The sequence below is a fragment of the Triturus cristatus genome, chromosome 1_1 (assembly GCF_964204655.1).
Source record: "Triturus cristatus chromosome 1_1, aTriCri1.1, whole genome shotgun sequence".
Taxonomy (NCBI): Eukaryota; Metazoa; Chordata; class Amphibia; order Caudata; family Salamandridae; genus Triturus; species Triturus cristatus.
The window spans coordinates 548,689,783-548,712,200 of NC_140579.1; the positions used below are offsets into that span (position 1 = coordinate 548,689,783).

Below are 22,418 nucleotides of genomic sequence, written 5' to 3' on the forward strand. Positions count from 1 at the left end.
CCAATGCCCCACCAGAGCCAAGTGGACTTCATCCCCCTACTAGTTGCGTGCTAGGAGGCACGCTTGCAGAGTGGTGAAGAAAGGAGGCATGGCCTCTTATCAGGTCTCAGCAATCCTGCTGTTTGGGACTTACTGGAGGTAAGAGGAGGGGTAGCTGGCCCCCAACGACATCCTTGGGGACCAACAACCCCTCATGTTATATCCAATAAGTCCCAGCAAACAGGATTGCTAAGAGGTATTCAGAGGCCATGCCCCCTTTCTCCACCACTCTGAAAAGGTGACTCATGGTATACTGGTGCTCGGGCATGAAGTCCACTTTACTCCTAAGGGATCTAGGGGGCCAAGAAGCATTCCTGGTACCTCTTGTAAGTCCTAAACAGCAGGATTCCTGAGAGATGGTCAGAGGCAATGCCCCCTTTCTCCACCACTCTGCAAACATGACTCCAGGTATACTACTGCTCGGGGCATGAAGTTCTCCTTACTCCTAGGGGATCTAGGGGGCCAAGAAGCATTCCTGGTACCTCTTGTAAGTCCTAAACAGTGGGATTCCTGAGAGCTAGTCAGTGGCCCAGCCCCCTTCTCCACCACTCTGCAATCATGACTGCTAGTTAAAAAAAACATTGAAATTCACTAAAACACCAAAGGTTACAGGGACATTATAGTTATGAACTAGCATTTATAAAACCTTAGAAATTTACTGAAAAAAAAAAGGTTATGGGGACGTTCTAGTTCAGAAATTGAATTTTAAAAAAAACTTAAAAATGAATTGAAAAAAACAATGGTTACAGGGATTATATTGTTAGGGTCATATTTCACTCATACAAAACCAGTGAAATTCAGCTGAGCTAAATAATGTCTGCCCCTGAAATGCACTGCTTATGATCTTCACATATTGCATCATTTAGTAATTGTCATCACTAATGACATCTGAAATTACATCATTGATGATCTCATTGATGACATCACCCACAAATCTCTGATGCATCCACTCACACCCCATATAACCATTCAGACATCCACTCCAGCTTTCACACTACCATTCTCAAATCCATTCTCACACCCATACCAGTACTTACACAGCTACTCACTGATTCATAGATCAGCACACATCTCCACCACTCACTCACCCATATAGCCACTCATATACCCACTCACTCACTAATACAGTGATTAACACATCCACCCATACATTCATACAGCCACTCAGACAATTAGTCAGTCACTACTCACACACCTAGTCACACAGCCACTTATTCACCCATACAGTTACACACACACACACACACACACAATCACACACACACTTATTTACTCATACAGATACAAACATGTACTCACTCACCTCTACAGTCACTGACAGAAGCACACACTGACCCATACAGCCACTCTCACATTCACTCACTCACCCATATAGTCACTCATATACCCCATCACTCACCTATACTGCCTTTCACATACCCAGTTACTCACCCATATACCACTGAAACATCCACCCACCTACACAGCCATTCACATACTCATAGACCAATACTACCCCTCACACACACACCCTCTAACCCATACAGCCACCGAGTCACCAACTCCCTCATCCATGTATGCAGTCACACACATCCTCACCCACCCACAGGGACATGCATACACCCATACAGGTACACAGACAATTAAGCAATCATCCATACAGTGACTCACGTACTAACTCACCAACCGATACAACCACTTAGACACAATCTGAAAGACTGATCCAGACATTCACACAACCTAGTCACTCACCCATACATCTATTTAACACTCTTAAAACTTTTTAAAACACTCACAGTCATTGGACGATGTCATCAGTTATGTCATTCGAGATGTCATCAGTGATGTCACTGACCATGCAGTGACCATGAGTCATGTAATATGTGAGGCCATAGGCAGTGCATTGTGGGCGACGCAAGATGGCTGAATTGCACTGGTTTTGTACAAGTGAAATCTGACCCTAACTATAAAGGCCCTGTAACCTTTGTTTTTTTCAGTGAATTTCTAACATTTTTTAAATTCTATTTGATAAATATAACATCTCTGTAACCTCTGTTGTTTTTTCAGTAGATATATATTCACTAAAGAAAACATAGGTTACAGGGACATTATAGTAAGAAAGTAGAAATAAAAAAACCTTAGGAATTCACTGAAAAAAATCAAAGGTTCCAGGGACATCATAGTTAGGAAATAGAATTTGAAAAAACCTTAGAAATTCACTGAATAAAACAAAAGTTACAGAGACGTTATAGTGAGGCTCAGATTTCGCTCATACAAAACCATTGAAATTCAGCAGTTATAGTTACCTGGGCTAACTATAACTTACATCTCCGCAATTCACTGCTTAGGACCTCACATATCACATCGCTCATGACATGGTCAGTGACATCACTGATGACATTTTAAATGAAGTCACTGATGCATCAATGAAGACATCATCCACAGAACCCCTCACACAACTACTCATATACCCACTCGCAAACCTACATAACAACTGACATACCCATAGAGCCAAGCACACAACCACTCATTGGCCCATACAGGCACTCACACAACAACTCACTCACCCATAAAACAACTCACACATCCACACACTCACACATACAGCTATTCACAAATCCCCTTATTCAACAATACAACCACTCACACACCTATTCACCCACCAATACAACCTCTAAGCACAGCGTTATACTCACCCATACAACTATTCACACACCCTCTCACACACCCATGCAACTAATTACATACCCATTCACACATCCATACAACCACTTATGCACCCACTCACTCACACATACAAATACTTACACAGACATCACTCTCCAATACAGCCACTCACACATCAACTCACTTACCCAAACACCATTCAAACAACCAAGCACTCACCTATACAGTCACTCATACACCCACTCACCCATTCATACAGCCACTTGCATATCCATTCACCCATGCATAGAACCACTCACACAGCCACTAACTCACCAATACAGCACCTCACATAGCCACTCAGTTCCCCATACAATCATTCACACACCCGCTTATTCACCAATACAGACACTCACACACCCACTAACGCATCCATACACCCACTCAGACAGACACTCACTCACCAATACAGCCACTTATACAGCCACTCATCCATACAGCTACTCACAGGCCTACCTATTCACCCATACAGCTACTCACATACCCACTTATCACCCATACTGCCACTCACACAGCTACTCACACAAACATACTGTCACTAACAAGCCCACTGACACACAAATACACACACTCACACAGCCACTCACATAATATATGTTAGAAATAGTATTACCCATTAGTAGTTCACAAAGTAAATTAATTTACCTTTTGTAGTAGCTTAGTATATAGGTCTAACATTAATAACCCTTTTTAATACACTTACATTCACTGGATGATGTAATCAGTGATGTCATTAGAGATGTCATCAGTGATGTCATCAGTGATGTCACTGACCATGTCATGAGTGATGTAATATGTGAGGTCATAAGCAGTACATTGCGGGGGGCGCAAGTTATAGTTATCTCAGCTAATAATAAGTGCTGATTTTCACTGGTTTTGTACAAGTGAAACTTGAGCCTAACTAACTAACTGTAACATCCCTGTAACCTTTGGTCTTTTCACAGAATTTCTAAGATTTTTGTAATTTTATATCCTAACTATAACATCCCTGTAACCTTTGTTTTTTTACAGTGAATTGTTAAGGCTTTTCAAAATCAATTTCCTAACTATAATGTCCCTGCAATCTTTGTATTTTAAGTGAATTTCCATGTTTTTGTAACTAGCAGTCGTGTTTTCAGTGTGCTGGTGAAAGGGGGCAGGGTTTCCAACCAGCTCTCAGCAATCCTGCTATCTGGGACTTACTGGAATTCCCCAGGGCCATCTATGGCTCCAGAAGGGGGGCTGCATTTCTCCCCTTCATTATGGGATACAGCCCCTCTTTCATTTTTAGCATTTGCCCTGGGGAGGTGGTGGTCCCTGGGGATGTGGTGGGTACGTGGCCCTCCGCATTTATGTCATGATTTGCCCCGGGGAGGTGGCAGTCTCCGGGGCTGCAGGAGGGCCATGCAGGACCCCACATTATTAAAACATTTGCCCTTAGGAGGTGAGGGGTTGCCATGTGGGCAACCCCGGCATAGATTATGAAAAATGCTCGGGGAGTTGGCAGTCCCTGGGGCATCAGGGATCCTAGGAGAGGGGCCCTGTGTGCCCCATCCTACATATTTGGAAATGCCCCGGGATCTGGCCCACCTCGGGCCATTTAGAAACAAAGCGCAGGATATTGTGCTTCATATTTTTAAAATATTTTTTGGCAGGATTTGCAGGTCCAGCATGACTTGCACTGAATTTCATTAAAACAAAAAGATTTGTTGGCCTGTGGGACCCCCTGAAGAGGCTTACGTGGTCAGGGTGTTTTCTACCCCCCCCCCTAATATTTTTAAAAAATATTTTTTCCTGTGACTTGGTTCAACCGAGCCTCAGGATGGCTGCCAACACTCCCTGGTTTGAAGTGTTGGCAGCCAATCAGATCTCAGCACGAGATCAGGAGGGGTCACAGATCCACTGTGGCCCTATATATACAACTGGTAATTTCTTTAAATAACTCTGACACTACTGAACAGATTTGCACCATTCAACAATAATGTCGCTTCTGGACCAGCGGCTATAATTCTGCCAAATATGATGTATTTCTGTTCAGCAGTTCAAGCTGTAGCCTTGTTAAAAACTTCCTATGGAAATTAACATAGGGAAAATGTGTTTAGGGACCCCCTTTTTCTCAGCCCCCGCTTGACAGATCACCCCAACACTTTCAGGAGAGCATCTGAAGTGAGAGCCAAATTAGTTTTGAAACTTTCACGAAGATTCATCACATGACGCCAAAGTTATTGGGAGAACAGAAACGCTTTTCCTATGGAACTATATCCTAACTATAACTACCTACTGATGACTGCCAGTAGGTAATATATAAAAAAAATATATATATATATATACATGTTTATATATATATATATATATATATATATATATATATATATATATATATATATATTACCTACTGGCGGTCGCCAGTAGGTAGTTATAGTTAGGACCCCTTTTCCATAGGAAATCCGCAACATTCTATTTTGAATAACTTTGGCGCCGGTCGACGAATCCTCGCGAATTTCTCAAAATAGGTGGGGCGCTCCGCTCCTACCCTGAAAGTCTCGGGAGGATTCGTCAAGCGGGGGCTGAGATAAAAGGGGGGTCCCAAAACGCGTTTTTCCCATGCATTTTTCCATAGGACCTTTAGACAGGGCTACAGCCCGAACGGCTGAACAGAATTACTTGAAATTTGGCAGAGAGGTAGTCCTCAGGTCAAGGAAGTGCCTTTTGTAGGTTTGGTGTAAATCTGTTCAGTAGATTCTGAGAAAATAGCCTTTAAATCAATATATATATCTGAGCCAGCTTACGGTACGCTTACCGTAAGCTTACCGTACGCGTACGGTGGCGTGCGCGAGCGCGATTCTGATTGGCTCTTAGATCTTAGTAAACATTCGAATCGGCCGAAACCAGGAAGCGGCGGCCGCCATTTTCTCTCTCGCACTGAGAGTTAGCTTGTTAAATTAAACCAATACACATGTAAAGGAGCTGTTTTGACAGCTCACACACACATAGCCATGATGAGGGAGTCCCCCTAGACCCCCCAAGGCCAAAAATGCCATTTTTATTTTTTCGCTAATTTCGCCGATTACGCTTACCGTACGCGTACGGAAAAAAATGTAAAAAAAAAAAAACACTATCCACACTCTCCCCACCCCCTGTGCTGTTGGTGGCCGCAGAACACCAAATGTGCAGGGCTTATCAGTGCTGTGAAAAACCACAATATTTTTAACAAAAATCATAAAAGAAAAAATTATCCACACTCTCTCCACCCCATGTGCAAATGGTGCCCAAAGGGCACCATTTGTGCATGGCTTATAAGCACCTTAAGCACAGTAAGCACCGCGTGCTTACTGTGCGCGCACGGTGCGCGAAGCGCACCGTGCGCGCACGGAACGAACTGCGTTAAGTGGGCGCCCACGCCACGAATGGCGTAAAGTAACTTAGCATTTAAAAAACCGTACAAATTCACTGAAAAAACCATAGGTTTCACACACGTTATAGTTAGGAATTAGCATTTAAAAAACCTTGCAAATTCACTGAAAAAACCATAGGTTTCACACATGTTATAGTTAGCGGAAATTTTACTGATAAAAAACCAGTGAAATTCCCCCGTTATAGTTAGTGCAGGCAACTATAACTCACGCGACCGCAATCTTCTGCTGATGACATATGTGTCTTTATGAAAAAAAAATATTTGTAATATATGTATAGCTAAAAATGTATGGAAGAAGACATGGGCAAATAAGTGTCTAAATACAGTATTAGCATCAGCAGAGGATTGCGGTCGCGTGAGTTATAGTTGCCTGCACTAACTATAACGGGGGAATTTCACTGGTTTTTTATCAGTAAAATTTCCGCTAACTATAACATGTGTGAAACCTATGGTTTTTTCAGTGAATATATATATATATATATATATATATATATCAACCACCAACTCCAATCTTCGACAAAAGAAAGGACGCCGACACCAACGACTTTCACTGAATCCACAGGTTTAATGATTCCATTCCATTGCTATATATATATATATATATATATATATATATATATATAACACGAACTCGACCTGAAGGTATTGAAGCGCTTTAAATGAGCACCGGTTACATTACATAAGGACACATTCTTTTTTTTAATTTTATTTTTTATTGGTAGGCACGGGGAGATTAAGTGATTTGTCCAGAATCACAGGATGTGGACCCAACCCTGAGGCTCGAACCTTGGTTTCCAGCACCAAAGTCTGCAGCTCTAGCCATCACACCACATCCTCTACCTGACATTTGGAGACTTGGGGCCAGATGTATGACCAAGCATGTTGAGAGTCGCAAATTGCGTCGCAATTGCGACTCGCTAAATGCTATGTACAACAGTGTCAGAGACATTGCTTGCAAAATGCAAGGCTCATGAATATTCAAATAAATTGTGACTCACTAAATAGGCTTTGTACATGGCCTTGTAGGTTTTTGTATGTGCAAACGCGTCGCAAACCCGTTTGCGCATGCCAAAATGGGTCGTACATCTGGCCCTTGGTTCCAGAGGTAAGAGTAGCAGTGACTCAATGGAGACTAGCCAAGATGGGATGAGCAATAAATGCTTACAAGCTACTACGTGAGAGCCACTCTATACCAGTAATAAAACAAGCATTTGCAATGCAATAGGTTTCGCATTTATGCGAGTTTGAGCTATTGACATTGCAAATAGCAATGCCTTTTATTTTTGTTTTTAAAACATAAATAAAAGGCATTGCCATTTATAATGCCATTAGCTTAAACTCGGGTAACTGCGAGACCTATTGCACTGCAAAAGCTTGTTTTTGCTGGTACTGCCATTGATGCGGCCTTGGGGGGCTGTGCGCTTGATCTTCCGGATGTGCTGCTGGTCGCATCTTAGTGTGGATTTGAACATCTTTGTCTGCAGATTTTGGCTCACTCTCCGTGTGTGCTCCAGTTGCTTCCAGTGTCGTTTCGTCAGCCTGAGTAGGCGACAGTCATATAAACTTTCACTGGAGCACAAGCTACAGAATGCAAATGTTGCTTTGAAAGGCTGTGCACTTCAGCTGGCACTCGGTGTGTTAGCATCAGTGATGGTGAAAAACAATTTAAATCTGTTCTTTCCCGTGTTGTCCAAGTACCTCTCACTGTAAATCAGTGACTAAGGAAATACATGAGTCTGTAACGGACAGTGTTTTGTGAATGCGATTACTATAACTTTGTATGTGCGTGAGAACAGATGTGTGTACACACACACACGTGCACAAACACCCTTCACGATTGCCCATTATAGATGGCTCCACCAATTATATTTGTGGCCAGTTGCATCTCCTTCCCCTGTCCCCAAGCCCCTAGAAATCACTTCTAGAGAACCACTGTGGCTGTCAACATCTGCGCTGTTTCAGGTCCAAATCCCACTGAGGTCTACTCTGCCTTTCATCCTTCGGTGGTCCATAAAATGAGTGCTCTGTCTTTTATGCGAGCGTAGCTCTGCAGCACCGTTTGTAAAGCGCCTAGGCAATTTGGAAAGAGTGTTTCGTGGTCCGTGGGAGTTTCGAGTATTAATAAAATGCCTGTGGGTATTGAAAAGTAGTATGGTGACTCGCACGTGCAGGGTCCTAGATTCCTTCCCACTGGCCTTTATCTTAGCATGACATAAGTCGCCTAGGAGCTTCGTACAATACAGGGCACGGGTCCTAATGTTGGCAGGGCTGTTACAGCCTTTCATCCTTCCACTGTCATGTGGTTGCCATTTCGTTACGGAACAGCCTACCTATTGTCTAAGTGTGCAACCACATTCCGGTTTGGCGATTACTCCTCTGCCATCAGAGACGCACAAAGGAGCTGTCACATTCCGGACCCTAATGAGTCACTCAGGAAGAAGAGGGGGAGCAGTGAGAGCCCCCCGCGAGGAGACGCAAGCAGGGCTACTGTACACCCTGACGGGGGCTGAAACCACTCACTTTTGTGACGGGCCGGTGCGTGTGTATTGTGGGGGGTAGGGAGGTGGGGGCATTGGGGGATTACACAGCAGGTGTCGACTCGCCAAAAGAAGATAATATGTAAAGACTAGGCTTTCTTTACTTTGAATAATATAACAACCCCCCAGCCACCAACCCCCCGACTCCTTTCACCCCAAATCTTTTATGTAGCGCTTAGAGCAGGGCTGAGCGCTAGTTAGATGCCAGGGCCGTGGAGGAGGCCCAGCCGGGTTCGGAGGAGAGTGACGGGGTTGGGGGGGCAGTGGACTACACTCCAACCGTTGCTGCTAGATGTAAACCTTTGTTGTTTGATGGTCTGAAGTCAGTCAGGGACAGCAGAGCTTGTATAATCTTAAACCGAGGCGGTCTTTCCACTTTGTGTTCACTGCGGTTAAACGCTCCCTGCTGACCCGGCTCATAACAGACCGTGGGACCCTGGCAGGGAGGCTGCATGAGGGTCTCTGACCATGTCACCGTCTGACAGCAGCTCCAGGCCTTGTAAATGTGCAAGGCCACTCCATCTCCCTGGTTACTCACCACAATTGACAACAAGCCCTTGTGACGTAGCACGTAAGGATCAAGTGCGCCCGCCGTAAGGCGTGCCTTGCTCTGCGCATGGCGCATGTGTGGTATGGGTGTTTGAGTACACAGCTGACAGTTGGGGCAGGTTCAGAGACCCGACTATAGCGGACCTAACACTAGGAGCAGTGGAGAGGGCTTGAGAGCAGTACCGGGGCAAGTCAGATCACTGTATTGGATCGAAGGAGGTAGCACCTGGGAAGCCTTCACAGCAGCGAGAAAAAGACACTACTGCCGCCATGTACGGGCACTTGGACCCGCAGCGCTCACCGTCCCGGGGTTTTAACTGCATCGTCCAGATCTGCAGCGCCAATGTACAGGAGCCGGTAAGTGGGGCATGCTGTACGTGTAAAGCGCGCCGAGCTTGGAGTGTGCGTGCGCATAAAAAATTTGCATGAGGCTTGCAAGGACGGAAGGGGGACAGGCGATGTGCACATCAAGTGTCTGTACGTGCGCGTTCACAACCTCCAGTCAGCCCTGCACGTGCCCATCTCCTGTCTCCCTTCCGAAGCAAGTCAGTACGAGGTGTGTGTGCGCGCGTTAGGCAGCCATGGATGCAGTGAGGGGGGTCGGTAGCGGCGGGGTGTGCACGCGCGCGCGTGTGTGTGTCTGTGTGTGTGCGTGTGCGTCTGCGCAAGCGCGTCTCAGAAGTGCGTCCACAGACCCCGACCCCAATCGCTGCGCGTGCCCCGGTCTGTCTCCCTTGAGAGGCATCTCGGCGTGGCCTTTGGCCAAACAAACATCTAGGCTATGGACATAATTTAGAATTGAGTGGTAATGGAAAATTCTTGAATTTTTGTAGGATGTGCTAAATCCGTAGGATAATACACCTGTTGAATTTCCACGGTCTATGGGCAGAGTGACCAAGCAACTAAGCGAAAAAGGTCATTATCACAGCATGCCGACAGGCGCCCCACGCTGCAGACCTATAATTAACTCAGCAGGTCTTCCGGAGAGGAGCACTCAACGCGCAAATGCTGTTCATGTGAAGCGCGTCTACAGACAGCAATCACCACAACCACAACACTGCGCGTGCCCCAATCTGTCTCCCTTGAGAGGCATCACGGCGACAATAGGTCTCGAGATCGAGACCTAAAGAACCCCACAGAACAAACCATTTGCAGTACCTAGGTAACTACATCCATCCCAGCCAGTGAACACCTGTTGGCTGAGGTGTGGATTTTTAAAAATCTGACAATGACTTCTTTTTGTGCTCTTTGAGCATTTTTGTTTGATTTTGATGCTGCTCGTACAGGTTAAGGAATATTTTCCTCTCCAATCAATAATATATCCTTGCTTTTCCTTTAACCATATTGTTCATTTGTGAAATATTTGTTATTACAATTTAAACTTGCACTTAAAATCAATTTGGGCATGATAAGTTGTTCATTTCATTCTGTATTGTTGTCTGGTCTGGTTTGTTGCTTAAACATAACACCTCAATCAATTTTGTCTGAGGGTTTCCTTGTCACCCATATAAAGATATTACGGGTGCAAACTTTATAAGATAACTATATAATATAATCACTTTCTGTGTTTTTAATACATGTGCAGCAATTCTGTACATCTCTGAATATGGTGTAAGTCTAAAATGTTATGTTAGGTCGATATGTATGGTAAACTCACCCATGAGGGTATCCAGGCGCTGGAGCAGGAATGTAGTTTGGGTGGAGCTCCGAGTTGAACATCAAGGTCTTCAGTTTCTTGCAAAACTTGAGTAGCAACAAGGTGGTCCTGATGTGTTAAGGGAGTTCATTCCAGGTCTTGGTGGTGATGTAGGAGAAGGAGTGCCCCCCTGACTTGCTTCTGCGGATGTGGGTTAAACATGTGAGGACGGTTGAGAGTAGCTACCTGGTTGGATGGTAGAGTTGCAGTCGGTCGTTAAGCTATGCCGTTCTGGTATTGGTAAGGGCTTTTTAAGTATGGACAAGCAGATTGAATTGGCATTATTTCTGGATGGATAGCCAGTGTAGTTTTGTTAGGTAGGGAGTGATGTAAGAGCTTCTGCGAACATCTAGAACAAGTCTCGCAGTAGTTTCTGGAGTCGAGTGAGCTGCTTAGAGATGCTGGCATACAGCGCATTGCCATAGTCCAGTCTGCTGGTATAAGGGCAAGGGTGACAGTGTGTCTCGTGTAAGTGTGTAACCATTTGAAAATCTTGCGGAGCATACAGTGTATGAGGTGCAGGATGAGGTCACTGCATTCACCTGTTTAGACATTGTGAGTTTGTCATCTAGGATGATACTGAGGTTTCTGGTGTGGTCTTTGGGGGTGGGCCTGTGTCCCAGTTCAGCTGGCCACTAGAAGGAGTCCCATGGGGAGCTCTTGCTTCGGAAGATCAGGAACTCCGTTTTGTCCATGTTGGGTTTTAGGCAGTTCTCTCTCATCCAGTTGGCCACATTGGTTATGCAGGAGGTAAAATTAGTCCTGATGCTGTTTTTCTCATTGCTGAGGAAGAGGATGAGCTGTGGTTTCTTGGTTTAGGAGACAGTGTTGATGTCATGGACTCTGATGGCGGTGAGGAATGCCATGTAAACGTTGAAAAGGGTTACCTGCTCCTTGGGGGACTCCACAAATTAGCTTCTTGGGTTCAGAGGTGTATGGGGGAGTCTGGCTCATGTTCTGTCAGCGAGGAAGGAAGTGATCCATCTCAAGGCGGGTCCATGAATTTCTGAGTCATGAAGTCTTGAGATGGGGATGCCTTGTGATGCTGAGAAGTATATGAGTGGCGGTTTCCCATCTGTCCATGACAGTCGACATATCGTCTGTTGCAGCCAAGATGGCGGTTTCTGTGCTGTGGTTGCTGCGGGACCCTGACTGAGTATGTCCAGTAGGTGGCGCTGTTCTAGGTGGGAGAAGAGTTGGCTGTTGATCTCTTTCTCTTCATGACTTTGGACAGGAATGGTGGGAGCAAGATGGGTCTGTAGTTTCTGAGTTCTTCCGGGTTTACCGGGGGCTTCTTTAGGAGTGCTGTGGCCTCTGCGTGTTTTTCAGTTACCTGGGAAGGTTTTTACTGAGAATGAAGGTGTTAATGATGGTGGTGACGATGACACTGATCAGTGTTCCCCCCAAGGATTAGTTGTGGTGAGGGCAGCAGTCAGTCGTGGGCCCTGAATGGATGGTCTTCATGATTCCAGCAGTGTCTCCCTTGGTGAGGAGAATACAGTTTGTTTGTTGATGGTCATTTTTGGAGGGGATGGCCAGTTGCCCTATGAGGTCTTCTGAGTTGGGTTCGGGTACGAAGTTGCTGTAGATCATGAGTATTTTATTGTGAAAGAAATCGCTGGCATGTAATACATGAAAAAATGACAATACTCTAAACCATTATGCAAAATGGGGCCCAAAAATCTAGAATTAAATCTGTTAAAGAAGGTGGGGCGGTTAGGCCATTGTAATATCACACTATGGATATGCCAAATTCAAAACTATGGCACACTTATAACATAAACGAAAAGTTATCATTGCTATAATTACACAGAAAAATGTCAAAGAAAACACATTACATTTCACAGGAGGAGCAGCACACCTTAGTGTTCTAAAATATTTGGGGATTCCCTAGTAGTGTATAGTCCACATCCGATGTGTTGACACACGAGTGTTGACTTATTATAGATTATTGTTGTAGTAATAATGCATAGTAGTATAGAAACTCTACTGCTTTCCAAAGTTAGTTTACTATTTTTAGGGGAGTGTAAAGTGGCAGAGTTGTGTCAAAGGTCCTAATTTGGTACTTCGTGTACATGCACAATGTATTATTATTTCCAGTTGTGAGTCCAGAAAAGTATATCTGCCACAAAATATAAATTTGATTGGGGTTTAGGAGCTACATTTATTACATTAAAAATATTCTAAGGATGTTTCACTTATTTTTACGGGTAAAATTGTCAATTAACTAGTTTATGCTCCAATAAAACCTATATTTAATGATTTGTGTAGCCACACTACTTTTACAATAGACATTTTTTTAGTATTTCCTGATATTTGCATGAACAAAGTCGCTCATTTTGCCTGTCCCCAATTTTAGTGTATCAAATGTACAATATTGCCGAAAGAGTGCTCCATTGTAATTCAACATATTTATAATATTTGTATGGGAAAACAGGGTTCTTTGCGCCAAATTCACAGCAATGCCTTGGGAATAGCACAGTTTGGTATATAAGCTCAATGTCAGCTGCAGCGGAGATGAAATTCAGTGTAAACAGAGGCTTTTTGTAGGTAATGGAGTGATGGTGCTGAAGGCGGGGACAGGGGTGGTGAGGGGAGAGGAGTCTGACTCACTCTGCAGTTCCCCAGTTCCTCTGCTGATAGGATGATAGTTCCACACTTCTTCCCTGGAATACCGCTGAAAATGAAAACAGAGAAGGGTCAGTTAAAAGAGAGAGTAAACTACTTCACAGTAAAATGAAGAAGATCGTATCTGGTGAATGCAGTCAGGGTAGAGAGACAGACAGGGCTATCTTCGAAGAGGAGGGGGAGGATGAAGTTGTGGGAGACAAGGCTATACTGAGGAGAACAGGGTGGATGTGAGGACAATGGTGAAGAGAAAGGAGACCAAGGTGCATAGAACAGATTGGTATGGAGAAAGATGAGACGGTGATAGAGAGATTATACATGATAGTAGAAAGGGGGTTTTAATCTAGAGAAAATAACTCCAGGGTAGACAGAGGAGGCTGGGCAAAGAGACAACACCTGTGCCAAGAGAATTGGATTTCAGGCCAGAATAGACAAAGCAGAGAAAGAAGAGTTGGAGGATGGTAGGGAGGGGGAGTGGAGGAGAGGGAGGGAGAGAGAGAGAGAGAGAGGGGGAGAGAGAGAGAGAGAGAGAGAGAGAGAGAGAGAGAGAGAGAGAGAGAGAGAGGGAGGACAGTGGCTAAAAGAGGAGATTAATGCAGAGAGCAAACAACTCAAGGTGAAGAGAGAAGAGTTAGGCAGAGAGAAAGGAGACCAGTTTAAATGGAGAAAACGAGATACAGAGCAGAGTGGCTTAGAGAGATGAGATGAAGGGAGACAGGACCAGGAGAGACATGGCAAGATAGATAGAGGGAACCAAGGCAGAGAGCGTGGATGCTGCGGTGGAGAGAAGAGACTACATAGAAAAGGGGTGACGAGGATAAGACTACAGAAAGAGAGAGAGGGAAGAAAGCAGTAAATAAGGGAGACATTAGTATAGAGAAAAAAGCCCTGTAGAGAAAGCGAAATAGAGCACATTAAAGAGGGGCCATAGAGGGAGAAAAGAAACCAGGACTAAGAGGAGAAAGCACGAGTAGACAGGGCCAGTTTGTAGCGAGAGGTCCCAGTACAGTAAGAGAGACCAGGGTAGAGAGACTACGGAGGAAAGAGACACTAGTGTAGAGGTAGTGACTTGGACGGAGAAAGAAAGTGGGACAGAAAAAAAGATGAGACTGAGGGAGAGAGAGGGAAGAGATGTAAAAGACGAAAAATTAATTAGCCCCTTTTAGTGAAAAGATATATTAGAGTGAACCATAGTTTTACATTAATTTCTGTGTTTCACCAACTTGTAAATAATATGTGCTCACTCATCAGATACAGTTCGGTGGTATACAAATGTTTAAACTAAACTGTCTGAAATTCAGCAAGAACCAAATGGATTGCAACTGTACTTTGTGCATATACGTGTCACTTGCAGGCCCTTGTCCAAAGTTCTTAGAAATGGCCCACTAGCCTTCAACTAAGTACAGAAGCCAGATCAGCGAGTTCATTCTTAGAAATGGCCCTCTGAACTAGAGCATGTCAACCTGCTCTGCTCTTGCTTGGGTAAAGTGTTTGTTCATGGCAAATATCATATATATGGAAATAGTGCATAGAAGGCAGTAACGTTAAGAGTTGGCTAAATATTAGTACGATCATGTACGTCACGTATAAAGTAATGGACACGTGGACATATTTGGGAAATGATCACACCATGGTCTTGGTATTAATGATTAACATGTCTGAAGGTTCTGAAAATTGTATATAAGGACTGGTTTTCCTTTCTGTAATCAGATCTCTTTGCAGTCCTACTTGCAAATTGTCTCAACTGCAGTTCATTGGCAATAAAGCCATTTTTTGAAGCCTTTGTGTGTGCTCTTCTTGTTCATACTTACAAATTTGTGCTTTTACAGATGGTGCCGTGACTTGTGGGGGACTGTTGGTCTCCGCAGGGGTTAATGTACTGCGGTCCACGGACTCTTCGGGGGCCTTCCAGCCTCAGTGTATGCGCAGCTGCTGATTGGACTTTGTTTCCTGCAGAACCCAGGCGACAGGGCCTCCCGTTGACCAGCCTGTGACATCAGACACGAACAGCTCTCTTCGAGCCATAAGGTTAATTTTTGCCACACATCAGACGGACGCACACAATGGCGTTACTGGTCAGATAATCAGGTAGGCAGTGCGTAATGGGTGCACTTGAACAGAGCGAAAAACAGACTCCTGGTCTGATAGTGTGTGTAGTTTAATAGTGTCAAAGCAGAAATAAACTGTAGCACCTAAAAGGAGACAGTTCATGTTAAAATGTATTACTTTAAATAGGGTTAATTATTGAAGGTCAGAAAGAATTATGAAGGCCTTTTGCCTTTGACAGCTTGAGAGTGAGGAGAAGGTGGGGGCCGGGAGTGCTCACAGTGGCTGGCTAGCAGCCCAGAAAGATCCGCGCTGAGTGACAATTTTTAGTGTACTGATAAGATAGGACCAGGGTCATGTTTGACAGAATTGGAAGTTACAGAGCTGTCTTTGTTTGCAACAAAAGAAAAATAATGTGCCTTAGGTTCACGAGAAAAGAAATAAGCTCACGTTATTGTCTTATTTTTAAAAAAATACATTACACTAATTCTGGAGACAAAGTAATTAGAAGGTCTTTCTTAGAATATAGTGGGCTACATTAGTGGAAAAAAAATAATAATAAGTACGAAAATAAGGACTTATGTTACATGGCTGAATAGTGGCGCAAAGAAAATAGAAGACAAAAGTGAGGTAGCTGCCTGCTTGCATGTTCTAGACATGACAGGCCTAAAAGGGACTTTGAAGGTAAGTAGTGTCAGTTGTGATTTGTGTTTTTAATTATTTTGTGGGTTAAGTTGAAGTGTTGTTCTTTTGTGTTCGGTATATTTTTACTTCTATCCACAGCTCTTTCATGAAGTGTTCTTCAGGGTTCTAGGGCTGACAAGACTACAGTTGGACACGTGAGTTGGTTTGTAACAGACGTCCTAGATGTGCACAAGGGTCTGCGCAGTTTTATATAAATAGCTTTAAACTAAGTCCCCTCCTTAAAGGAAGGGATATTGGTGAAATGAGTGCCCTGAATGGCTATAGGCAGGAAATTAGGGTGAGAGAAGACAAGAACGAACTGAGAATGTTACAGTAGGTGCAGGGAAGTAGTGCTAAAGAAGGGGTCGGCAGCAAACGCACAGCGATGGTTCATACCACAAGGTGGTGGAACGAGTGTTCCATATGTACCTGTGGGACCTAATAAATGTGTGAATTGCAAAAAGAAGGGTGATGTCAGCTGTGTGTTGAAGTATATGTGTTTTTAAATAAGTTCTTTGTAAAGAAATGTTTGTGTTTTTCATTTTTGTGCACTTTTTGTTCATTTTTGTGCACAGTGGTGACAGTAGGTCACCACTTAGGTCACCTACTGTCAAAAGTAGGGAGAGGAAAGTAAGGAAATAGAATATTTTTTAAGCCTGACAAATTAAGCAGGCCCGAATATTAGTTTTTGGGCTGCAGGTTCACTGTGCATATAATGCATGACACGGGTGTTGTGCGTCATCAATCATTTAAACATGATATTGTAATTGTCTATGCTTTCTGTGCTTAGTATACAGCAAGTATACATGATGGCTTGGCATGTGTGTTTTGTTTTATGCATGTTTTTGTTTTTTGCGTTTTTTTGGTTTTTGTTTTTGATACTATTACAAGCTCCCCTGTGTTGTGAGGGGATGGTCATGACGATGCCCATTGCTACACAACAGTTGGTTGGACTTGTTCTGGATACTAAATTTCACAGATATGATATTTCATGCTGTGAACATGACAGACAACACTTCACCAGTGCATGTCTATTTGGCCATAATGGTATTGAAGAAAAAGATAGACAGGGTTAAAAGTGTGTCACCCTGAAAGTCAGTCATGTTACTGCCCCTCCCTTTTGATTGAATTGACATAGCGCCAAAGGGACGAGCAGCCTAGATTGATGTTCCCTGATTGGACGCTGAAGGGAACTATAGATCTGTGACTCTTGCTAAAGGTGACCACTAAACTTTCTCATATTGAATTTCTACACGTAGTCACAAAAGACACCAAGAGTTTCTTATTAGTTATCCTGACTAGCAGGACTGTGATCCCTAAGTAGGTATAGTGCCCCCCCCCCGACAGGTGATGTGGGAAAGGATATTTTTGGATCAGACACCAGAGACCTAAGAATTGTTAGACTAGTGTGACAGGTATTCTGAGTGATCATGAGGAGACATTATTTACATTGTCCATTGCATAGTGCACCTGATGCACAATTACTAAAGGGGTATTTGCATGCCCCTAATAATTTGTATCATGCGTTTCCCCTCTTTGGGGTTTTTCAGATAAGGAATGTAGGAACACACAGATTTAGTAATTAAAAAGATGTTTACCCCACTAGACAATTCCGCTATGTGTGTGCAGACATACATTCAGATAGAATTGCCATGTAGCAATATACCCGTAGATGGTAGAGGATAGTACTATCGCATTGAGGATAATGGAGAGTACCCAATTGAGGAGACTAGAAGTATTGCCCTTGATTCTATATAGTATGAGGGCGACAGCGCATTTTAGATCAGTTGTCCCATGGCTTTTGGCCCTTCTGAATATTGCAGGCCACCTACTCACTGCTCCAGTGTCAAGTAACAGGCGATTTATTTTTGTGCTACTTGTAGAAAATTAACGAAATGTTACCTTTCCTATACCGCCAGGTTCTGCAGGTTCAGGTTCTGCCACAAAAACAAGAAGAGGAAGGACGTTTGGCATTTTGACCTGCAGAACGATGATTAAAAGATCATGACATGTGAGAACAACAGCTACAGTTCCAGCTCCAGGAAAGCATCAAGGCTGGACAGCGACGGCCAGCGCGGCATCGATGGCATCTCCAAAGCATCGTGTTTGCTCCATCTGATGGCGTTGGACAGCAGAGAAGAAGGAGGAACTGGTTCCCTGTTTGCCACAGAACCAGTGTTTCAGTGCAAAAGAGCGCAAGAGCAGGATACCTGTTGTTGACGGCAGGGCTGGTTTGAGGCTTCAGTTTTCTACCTGTCATGTGCTGGTAACTTCTGACCGCGCACAGTCCCTTGAGCCCCTTGGCCTAAGTTTTGGCCACCCCCTTTTCTTTGCTCCAACGGAAGGCCAGTGCACCGGAGGACCTGAGATTGGCAAAAGGCACTACATTTGAGCTGCCCATGTTGAAGAAAAAAAAACAAAAGGGCCAGCCCGAGCGTCATCTGACACTGAATAACGAGTGTTGGAGCCTGAGAGTGTTGCTGAACATGAAACTCCATTGCTCTTTCCTGATCAAACATTAGCTGGCTCTGCACGATATAATCGGTGCCCACAACCAACGAAGAGCACCAGAAGGAAATAGAGAGTCATGGATTTCAGTTTATGTTAAGAGCATGATATCTGTAGTGCCTGCAGCAGAAGAGAGACACAGGTACACTGCCTTTAAAACTTAGACTTTCGAGTGAGCTGTGAGTGTTTGCCGGGAGGGCGCCCCCTGAGACTGCATCCAGCCAAAATCCAGGTCAGCAACACATGCCAACACCAGAACTGATCAAAGAGGAAAAGAGGTACAATTTGAGGTTCACAAAGAAGGAGATGAACTGATCCAGGAGGTATTTGCGAGTCCTCCTGTCACTGCGAGCACCCGAGCTGCTGCAGCATCCAGCAAATAACTTTTTCCAGGTCTTTGAGACAACTTTAAAAAAGCTACCTTTGGGGTGAGGTACAGTAGACACTCCTGTAAAGGTGTGGCTGCCCTAACGGTCGCTATACATGACCAAAGGGTCGCACATTACAAAAATTGCATGCATATCTTTGGGAGGCGGGAAGTGCCATGGGGTTCTCAAAGGCCCTCTGAAATATTAAGGAATAACTGTTCTCAGTATATTGTGTACTATAGCCTCACCTTATATGTGTATATGCTTTTAGTATGTTTAGTTTATATTATTGGTAAAGATTTACAGTGATAATTCACAACATATCGTCATTAATGGTGCTAAAATGTGCATACCTGGGGTAACATTCTGTCTATTATGGCTAGCATTAATTACCATGTATCTATTGGATGTAGTCAATTCTCTGGAACAGCTAGTACCAACACCAACACCATACCTGCATACACTTTGTCACCTGAGGAAATTGCCCACAGGGAGGACATGCATCACAATTCTTTTGTGACTTTGTTGCATCGAACCAATAAGGAAGGGGAGATTGCTGGATATGTTTGCAATGCCCAGCTTCTGTAGACCAAAGCTTGCCCCTTGTTCAAGTTCCTTTGCCTTTTGAAGCATCCGGTTATGCTATACACATGACAATAGTAAAGATAGAGATAATAGCTGTTTTGCAGAATTTAAAGAAAAGTACTGCTGGCGGAGGGACACCTACAGCTCAGCCTGCAGGAGCATTATATAACACATATATGGCAGAGATTCTGACATTGGGGAACTGCGCATACGTAGTAGAACAGAATGCAACATTTCCCCTGTCCGACATCTTCACTACACTTTTTCCATACAACAATTTAAGTACCAGGATAGCAGGCCCATCAAAAGAGGTAAACAAGGATTTAACATTTTTGAAGTTAAAAATAAAAAAACACAACGCAATAAGGAGTATCTGTATTAAACATAATGGTACCTATCAAGTGGGCCATAGTACGAATTGTAATATGACATTCGAAATGACGGCTGAAAACAATAGCATTCCACTTTATATAGGTGACTGAATTTATTTCATTTGTGGAGAAAAAGCTTATACATGGCTTCCAACAAATTGGAGTGGTTGTTGTCACCTGGATTTTGTACTACCTGCAATAGCAATAAAAAGACTGCATAATATAGGAATAGAAGCACATAGGGAGTTCGGCACATGGGATATATGATGATTACTGTGAGGTTGGTTGAGTGCATGGGGTTGGAGAATAGGAATGGTGTTCATAACAATATTCCTATTAATAATAGACTGTTGTCTATTAATACATTGCCTGCTAATATGCTGTCACCTATTAGGTCAGCTGACAAAATGCCCAGTGATGGTATCAAAAGAAAAAGATTGAATACTGATGCAAACAGTAACAACTGAATAGATGAAGATAGACATTTCTGACATGATAGGAATGGACAATATAATTATTGAATATTGATATGCTTCATAATGAAATTATTTAAACTAAGGTTCAAAGGGTCATCTGTAAAAGACGAAAAATTAATAAGCCCCTTTTAGTGAAAAGATATATTAGAGTGAACCATAGTTTTACATTAATTTCTGTGTTTCACCAACTTGTAAATAATATGTGCTCACTCATCAGATACAGTTTGGTGGTATACAAATGTTTAAACTAAACTGTCTGAAATTCAGCAAGAACCAAATGGATTGCAACTGTACTTTGTGCATGCACGTGTCACTTGCAGGCCCTTGTCCAAAGTTCTTAGAAATAGCCCACTAGCCTTCAACTATGTACAGAAGCCAGATCAGCAAGTTCATTCTTAGAAATGGCCCTCCGAACTAGAGCATGTCAACCTGCTCTGCTCTTGCTTGGGTAAAATGTCTGTTCATGGCAAATATCATATATATGGAAATAGTGCATAGAAGGCAGTAACGTTAAGAGTTGGCTAAATATTAGCACGATCATGTACGTCACGTATAAAGTAATGGACACGTGGACATATTTGGGAAATGATCACACCATGGTCTTGGTATTAATGATTAACATGTCTGAAGGTTCTGAAAATTGTATATAAGGACTGGTTTTCCTTTCTGTAATCAGATCTCTTTGCAGTCCTACTTGCAAATTGGCTCAACTGCAGTTCATTGGCAATAAAGCCATTTTTTGAAGCCTTTGTGTGTGCTCTTCTTGTTCATACTTACAAATTTGTGCTTTTACAGAGAGAAAATGTGAGAGTAAGAAAGGGTAAGGGAAATGGCGGCTGAGAGAGCAGAGAGGACAATGGAGACTGTGGAAAAGGGTGCAAACTGGTCAGAGACTGACTACAATAGACAGAGTAAACTGGGGTAGAGAGACAGAGAAGACTGGAATAAACCTATGAGATGGGGCTTGAGAGAGGAGATCCAGGCAGAGTCTTGGTGCCTGAAGCGGTGGACAGCTAGGCCTGCAAATCGATGACAGGGAAATAAACTGGATTAGTATTTAAGAGGCGAGTCCCGCAGGCTATATGTCGCTCACAAAAAGATATGTAAAAGAACAAGACCATCCTGATATTATGTTCAGATGTTTAAAAATATTTGTGTCATTACAAGATAGGTACAAAGGAGAAATTAGTAAGACAAACATTGTGGTCAAAACCTGTGTTACAAGTATATGGATAAAAATGGTCTAAAATCCAATGCATCTAGAACAACTTTCAGCATAAGTCTGTGTTCATTGCACCTCGTTGCAGTGAATGGCAAGGGTGGCCCAGACACACTAGTCTGCTTATAAATGACCCCTGACCTTGCTATGCAGAGTACATGTTGTTCACTTGAGAACTAAGAATGTTATGTGCATTTTGTGCGAATAATGTCCTCACGAAAAAATGTGTAGTTCCCAAAATAGTTGGTCACCTAATTCGTTTTTGGACCACCTTTTGGTGACAAAAAGAAAGCAATTGACCATACAAATGTAAGAGTTGATGAACAAATATTGCAAGCGAGATGCAAGTATAACTCTAGTCAGTGACAAATACACATTCCAGACAAACACTAGTCACATAAACAAAATATGTGACAATGTAAGCACCTGTGGCGGCTGCAATTTTCCTAGGGTGGTGATGCGGGGAGGGGGAGTAAAAAAAAAAAACAATCAATTAAACACTTACTTTGAGGTGCGACGCAATGTCCTCTTCCACCGGGGGTCTCACTTCGAGGCAGGCTCCAATGGGGAACCCGTAAACAGCACTAACCAATCGTGGCACTGCTCTCACAGCATGAGAGCAGCAGCACCGGG

General features: G+C 43.4%; 1 protein-coding gene and 1 long non-coding RNA gene across 3 annotated transcripts in view; one reads left to right on the forward strand and one right to left on the reverse strand.

Moving 5' to 3' along the window:
* The window catches only part of LOC146870589 (uncharacterized), a 449,760-nt gene extending 428,450 nt beyond the window's left edge, over nucleotides 1-21,310 (forward strand). For both annotated transcript variants that reach the window (XR_014978470.1, XR_014978467.1), the window contains 2 exons: nucleotides 15,358-15,616; nucleotides 18,178-21,310. This is a non-coding gene — a long non-coding RNA (uncharacterized LOC146870589). The remainder of the gene's footprint in view (nucleotides 1-15,357; nucleotides 15,617-18,177) is intronic.
* The window catches only part of LOC146870586 (copine-8-like), a 1,950,277-nt gene that overhangs the window by 1,481,922 nt on the left and 445,937 nt on the right, over nucleotides 1-22,418 (reverse strand). Inside the window, exon 4 of the mRNA XM_085643269.1 lies at nucleotides 13,514-13,577. Within this exon, the coding sequence (XP_085499395.1) occupies nucleotides 13,514-13,577 (64 nt within the window). The remainder of the gene's footprint in view (nucleotides 1-13,513; nucleotides 13,578-22,418) is intronic.